This window comes from Sapajus apella, unplaced genomic scaffold, assembly GCF_009761245.1.
Source record: "Sapajus apella isolate SASKATOON/1434 unplaced genomic scaffold, GSC_monkey_1.0 scaffold86, whole genome shotgun sequence".
Lineage (NCBI taxonomy): Eukaryota > Metazoa > Chordata > Mammalia > Primates > Cebidae > Sapajus > Sapajus apella.
This window is the reverse complement of record NW_022437026.1, coordinates 8,923,590-8,930,270: the sequence shown is the minus strand read 5'-3', so window position 1 is coordinate 8,930,270 and position 6,681 is coordinate 8,923,590. Positions and strand designations below refer to the sequence as shown.

The 6,681-nt window shown below is 53.1% G+C and overlaps 1 protein-coding gene across 7 annotated transcripts in view; it reads left to right on the top strand.

The window, feature by feature from the left end:
* DDX11 (DEAD/H-box helicase 11) overlaps positions 1–6,681 on the top strand; it is a 29,833-nt gene that overhangs the window by 14,146 nt on the left and 9,006 nt on the right. For all 7 annotated transcript variants that reach the window (XM_032254695.1, XM_032254694.1, XM_032254697.1 and 4 more), the window contains 8 exons: positions 781–888; positions 1,142–1,229; positions 1,937–2,145; positions 3,755–3,907; positions 4,935–4,981; positions 5,334–5,413; positions 6,362–6,406; positions 6,527–6,594. In XM_032254695.1, coding sequence (XP_032110586.1) covers positions 781–888; positions 1,142–1,229; positions 1,937–2,145; positions 3,755–3,907; positions 4,935–4,981; positions 5,334–5,413; positions 6,362–6,406; positions 6,527–6,594 — 798 coding nt within the window. The remainder of the gene's footprint in view (positions 1–780; positions 889–1,141; positions 1,230–1,936; positions 2,146–3,754; positions 3,908–4,934; positions 4,982–5,333; positions 5,414–6,361; positions 6,407–6,526; positions 6,595–6,681) is intronic.

Here is a 6,681-nt window from a genome sequence, read left to right as displayed (position 1 = left end):
GAGACCTCTCCTGGGTTTGGGGCCTGGGGAGACCTCTCCTGGAAGCAGGGCCATGCTTGCCACCCCAGGGCATCAAGGAGCAGCTGTTCTGGGCTGAAGTCTGTGTGGTTTCTGTCCCTGCTGGGTGGGGCTGGTAGGACACAGGAGTGCCCTGCCCTTTAGGTCTCTCATGGTGTGCTTCTCCTCTTATCCGTGTTTCCATTTGCACGGAGGGCAGTGGGATGTGTATGGTCTGACATTTCTCAAGTTTAAACATACTTGGTTTCATTGATATATGACTTTTGCTTTTTGTCAGAAGTAGGTATTTTCTCTGTATTTTTCTGTTTTCCTCCCTTCACTCTTGCCTTAGAGGAGTAGAGAGAGGGTATTCTGCTCAGCCTTCCTTTTTCCCCTTTGGGGGATGGATGTGTGTGAAACAACCCCGCCCTACTGACACCCCCCTCCCCAAATGGGGACCTTTTGCCATGGTTAAGGGTCACAACTTGGGAGGTGGTCACCACTGTCCTAAGATTGGCCAACCCTCCAAAGCGGTTGATGAGAGGCTGGACGTGACTCATGGAAGGAGCTGCCTCAGGGGCATTCCCTTGGCGATTCAGGAACCCCTGGGTCCCTCAGTAGATGTGACCTGATGTGGGACATTGCTGTCCTGCCTCAGCTTTGTGAATTCGGAACCACCCCCTTCCCTCAGCCTCCAGGCCCTGGCGTGCCTCGATGTTAGAGGATAGAATGCTGTGGGATGTTTTGGTTCCCTCTTTGAGCACCTTTCTTTTTCTCTGCTAGGTTTATTACTGTAGTCGGACACACTCCCAGCTGGCCCAGTTTGTGCATGAGGTGAAGAAGAGCCCCTTTGGCAAGGACGTCCGGCTGGTCTCCCTCGGCTCCCGGCAGGTAAACAGCGGCCAGTGTTTCCACCGAGGGCCATCCTGCTCCTTTCCCCACGGCTTTGTCCTCCTCGTCCAGGCCTGGGAGACGCTGGGTCTGCGACAGGTTGAACAGTGCGAGGAGCAGCCCCCTCCCTGGCCTGGCCTGGCCACCTGATCACTGGAAGGCGAAGGAGAAGTGGGCAGGCAGGTCCACGTGTGTTGGTTGCGTGTCATTTAGCCAGCACTGTCTCTTTGCCTCCCTTTCTCCTTTGTTGCAGAACCTTTGTGTAAACGAAGATGTGAAAAGCCTAGGTTCTGCGCAGCTTATCAACGACCGCTGCGTGGACATGCAGAGAAGCAGGCACGGTAGCCACCGGGTCCATGGCATAGCCGCAGGTGGTCTGGGGAGGGTGAGGCAGGGGTGGCAGTGACTGAAGACCGTTAACTGTCTTGCACAGAAAGAATGGCAGAGGAGGCCGGGCACGGTGGCTCACGCCTGTAATCCCAGCACTTTGGGAGGCCGAGGCGGGTGGATCACGAGGTCAAGAGATCGAGACCATCCTGGTCAACATGGTGAAACCCCGTCTCTACTAAAAATGCAAAAATTAGCTGGTCATGGTGGCGCACGCCTGTAGTCCCAGCTACTTGGGAGGCTGAGGCAGGAGAATTGCTTGAACCCAGGAGGCAGAGGTTGCGGTGAGCCGAGATCACGCCACTGCCCTCCAGCCTGGGTAACGAGCGAAACTCTGTCTCAAAAAAAAAAATAGAATGGCAGAGGAGACCCCAGTTCCCCAGTTCCTCCCTAAAGCTCCTCTCCTTGGGGAAAAAGTGTTCCTGCTTTCTGGGTCAGTGTCTGGCCCAAATCCGTGGCATGGAGATCATTTTCCAGGCTCTTTCTGTAGAACAAAAGTAAAATCTTAGAGTGTTCCGACGAGACCGTAGTTGGCAGTACTTGGGAGGGTCTTACAGACCCCACCCTGTGGAAGTGGGTCTCAGCATCACAGAACCCTCTCTCGGGCCCGTGGACAGTTGCTGTCCCCTCTTTTCTCCCCTTGTTTGTGCGCCACCCTCAGAGAAGAAGAAAGGAGCTGAGGAGGAGAAGCCAAAGAGAAGGAGGCAGGAGAAGCAGGCTGCCTGCCCCTTCTACAACCACGAGCAGATGGACCTCCTCCGGGATGAGGCCCTGGCAGAGGTGAAGGACATTGAGCAGCTGCTGGCCCTTGGGAAGGAGGCCCGGGCCTGTCCCTATTATGGAAGCCGCCTTGCCATCCCTGCAGCCCAGGTGAGGGCCCTGCAGTGCTGGAAAGCCACTCTTGGCTCTCACTGTGGCCTAGGCCATCAGGGGAGCCCTCATCACACTGTAATTTGGGGGATGCCACCCACCATGGTCAGACTGATGGCACTTAACCCATTCTCTCCTGATGCGTGAGCTGGAGGAGGCGCGTGGGATTCCTTGGGGGAACCAGGCGGCAAGGCCAATTGGTATTACTGGGGACAGTGTTTAGGAGCCAGGAAGGCATGTGCATTCCTAGTGAAACCACAGGGAGAGGATGCCAGGAGCTGAGAAGGGTGCGGTGTGTCCATCTGTTTCCAAATGGCTTTGCAAGTGACGGTCCCAACTTCCACACCTGCGATGTGGTGGAACACGTCAGCGATGGAACCATTCAGTTTTCCCATTTTTCATCTTTTTTTTTTAAATAATAGTACTCTTTTAACTGGAAAGCACTCCTAACATACACCTACCTGCAGCATGAGAGAATGCTGTCTTAATTTGTAAACAGAACTGCTAACGTAGCAGGTCAAAAATGGTATCTCATTGTGATTTGGTGGGTGCGATTTCACTATTACCTTGCTAATTCCTTAATTTGAATGACTTTGGAAACAGGATATCACTTGTGGAAAATTCTGTTTAATCCAGAAAAAATTTAAGTAGATTTTAAAAGATTTGGGAAACGAAGTTACCATTTTTCACAGCAGCCAAATGCTCACCAGCATAGGGTCTGAGCTGTGTGGCGCTGGCAGAGAAATGGAGGAACGCCGCCCGCCCCCGTGATGTCCTAGGCCTTCCCTCCGGTCTGTTTGCCTTCAGAGCAAGATTAGTGCTATAGGCATTTGTGCACAAATATCATAACATGACCCAAAACCTTTCCGATTTTTGAATTTTTAAAGCACTTTGACCATATCTTGACTTTATGTTAACAGTTTTCTGGTGAAATGCTATGCATGGGGACACTGGAGCCCAGAAGGGTTAAGTGGCTTATATTTTCTCACCAAGAGTAGGTGACGGAGCCCTTCAGTTTCTGGTTTTTCATTTTTCTTATATGACTATTCCTTTAACTGGTAACTCCGCTAACAACAAAAGACCTAAAGATCTGCAGACTTGCTTTTATTTTTGTTGCCCCAGCTCCACTCCTTAACCCTCACTTGAGATAGGACGTATCAAGCCTGTTTTGCAGATGAGGAAACCAAGGGTCAGAGAGGTTAGACAACTCTTCTAGAGTCACACAGCTGGGAAGTAGCAGCTCCAGCAGCAGAAGCTGGGGCCGCTTCGTGGTACACCGGTGGTTTTCAGGGTGTTTTGCAGAAACCTGGGGGCCTCCAGGGCGACCTTGAGGACATGGACAAAGCTAAGCAGGGGTTACCCTCACCCATCCTTGCCCTTGGTTCACTCAGGAGTCAGACCAGCCCTAGTTTCCTGTGTTTCATGTATTTGACTTTTCTTGTAAAACTCTTGAGGAAAGCTTGTCCATTGCTACAAGCTATTTCTTGAATGTCTCTACAAACAGTCCAGACAGGAAATAGAAGCACCCACATCAGGAGCTCAGTGTTGGGCAGGCCAGGCTGCTGCAGGGGAGCCTCGCCCTGCTAACGTGGCCTCTTCTCCCTCCCAGCTGGTGGTGCTGCCCTATCAGATGCTGCTCCATGCAGCCACTCGACAGGCTGCGGGCATCCGGCTGCAGGACCAGGTGGTGATCATTGACGAGGCACACAACCTGATCGACACCATCACAGGCATGCACAGCGTGGAGGTCAGCGGCTCCCAGGTGTGTGGGCCTCCCCTCCCCAGGCCGCGGCCTGCCGTGAGACAAAGGGATTTGAATGGTTCCTCCAGACACCTGGACCAAGAATTTCTCCAGAGGTGGGGCTTGCTAGAGGGTGCACCGAGTCAAGGCAGTGACCTTACTGGAGGCTGACTGTGGCTTTCCAGCACATCCCAGAACTCTGGGGACCCTGCTCCGACAGAGCGACTGGTTTCCCTGTACCTTACCTGCCCCCACGCTCCTGAGTCCCTCCAGCCCTGGTTGCCAGCAGCCAGTTCTGTAAGCTGGTTCGAGACCAGCCTGACCAACATAGTGAAACCCCATCTATACTGAAAAATACAAAATCTAGCCGGGTGTGGTGGTGCATGCCTGTAATCCCAGCTACTCGGGAGGCTGAAGCAGGAGAATCGCTTGAACCCGGGAGGCGGAGGTTGCAGCGAGTCGAGATTGTGCCATTGCACTCCAGCCTGGGCAACAAGAGCGGAACTCTGTTTCAAAAAAAAAGAAAAGATTGGTGCAGGCTCCTCCTGCACCACCTACAACACCAGGTGTCTGGTCTTCACGCTGCCATGGGGGTGGTATTCCTATTTTACATTGGGAACTTGGAGATTCAGAGATGGTGAAGCTGTGTCCTAAGATCATACAGCTCATGAGTGTGGAGCTGGGGTGTAGCAGCTCCAGGAGCAGAAGCTGTGGCCGCTTCCTGGTACACCAGTGGTTTTCAGGGCATTTTGCAGACACCTGGGGGCCTCCGAGGCAACCTTGGCTTGTGACTATGAAACACCCACGGCATCCCACCAGCTCTACTGACCTGTCCCTGGGTTGAATTGAGGCTGGGATGTGATCGTGACCTTGAACCACCACTCTTCGTAGACTCCGGGTCTTTTCTTAACCTTGTGGAAACTAGCAGGGAGACTCAGTACCTCCCATTGGTGGCTTCCTGTGTGTCCAGGCCAGCATCTTCTAGGTGAATCTAAGATGTCAGCAGCACAGCCCTCGACCTAGAGCCTGGTTTGTGTTCTTTCCGCAGCTCTGTCAGGCCCATTCCCAGCTGCTGCAGTACATGGAGAGATACAGGTGAGATGTGACCCTCTGAGATAGTGTGACCGTCTCTCAGCCTCGGTGGCCCCCTGCATCAGCCCCTTAGAGGCAGTACTTTGGTTCCCTCTGATCCGGGTTGCGGCAGGGTGGAGTCGCGTGCCATTCATGTCCCGGGCACATCATGGTGTGTGCTTCACACAGACGTGGGAGGCTGGGGACTGACCACTGGCTCTGAGGCCTGGTGCTATGGCCAGCCTGCTTTCTGGGAAATGATCTGCAGATTGTGACCCAGTTTGAGAGGCATTGGGCAGGAAGGCCCCTGCTGGGGGTGGGTGGGGTGAGTGGCCGTCAGGGCACCACCGCTTAATGTCCATTGGCTTCTTCTCAGGAAGCGTTTGAAGGCCAAGAACCTGATGTACCTGAAACAGATCCTGTATTTGCTGGAGAAATTTGTGGCCATGCTGGGAGGTAAGAGCCCCGTCCCCCTGCCAACCCCTGGCCTGTAAAACCTGCCAGGCTGCTGTTTCCTTGGACGCTCATCAGAACCACCTCAGTTCTCTGTGTTTTTAAGAACGGTCTTGATCATTGATTTAGAAAATGCCTGTTCTTTGTAGCTTAGTTGTCTGACTTGAGCTTTTTTTAGACCCACGGGGTTCTTTGCCTGTGTTCTGAGGCCTTTTTATTTTAGGCTCCACTCTGCAGGGATAGTAAGGATACAGCATCTCATGAACATACAGTGTTTCTGTGATAGGCATAGTGCTGTGGGGTGTTCGAAGCACTTGCATATGTGGTTTTGCGTGCCCTGTGAGAACGCAGTGCTGGCATTTGAGTCCTCGTTGACAGACGCATAAACTAGAGCTCAGAGCAAGGGGCTGCTTACAATTCACAAGCCCAGCAAGGGAGCCCGGGATCTTCTGGCTTCAGCTTCCAGCCCGCTTTGCATGACCCTGTCTCGTCCCCTTCTTTTATGATGGGGCAGCCCCTTGGAAGGCATCTGTGGAAGCGGAAGTTGCAGAGAGCCTGTGGGAGCTTCTGGTGGAAGCTTCGTGTTGTTGCTCTGAGCCGCCAGCTCTGTTTTGCCTCAGGCTCACCACGTGGCCTGGGCAGCTCCTCTGTGCTCCCATGCCCTGCATACGTTCGTCTGGCCACTGTGTCCTGGCTTCCTGGAGGAGGGGTGAAAAGCATGAACTTACAGGGCTTTGGGCTCCATATATAAGCACATGAGTCAGACGTGGGAGGCTCCTAGACCCCCCTGCCCTCTCAGTGGCTCCCTTGTATGCTATAAAGAGCGGAAAGCAAAACAAAGCCATTGAAATACGGATGCTCTTGCCGTGCCGTGTAGAGGGAGAGAAGATAGGGAAGGGTTGGGAGGTGCAGAGAACCACCATCCTGACCTCCTTCGGTTCTCTTTCTTAGGGAACATTAAGCAAAACCCCAATACACAGAGCCTCTCACAGACAGGTAAGAGAGTTCCTCTCAGAGGTCCCAGAGCTGATCTGAGCCACTTCCAAGCTTAACCCTGGGACTGAAAGCCAAGGCTCAGGGTGAAACTCCCAAGGCCCTTCCTGTGTTTGCCCTCAGGGACGGAGCTGAAGACCATCAACGACTTCCTCTTCCAGAGCCAGATCGACAACATCAACCTATTCAAGGTAGAGGTTTCCAACTTTCCACCTTCCACATCCAATTTCCTTAAAATCCTCTGTGGGTAGAGTACTATGTGAAGACTGTGGAAGGAA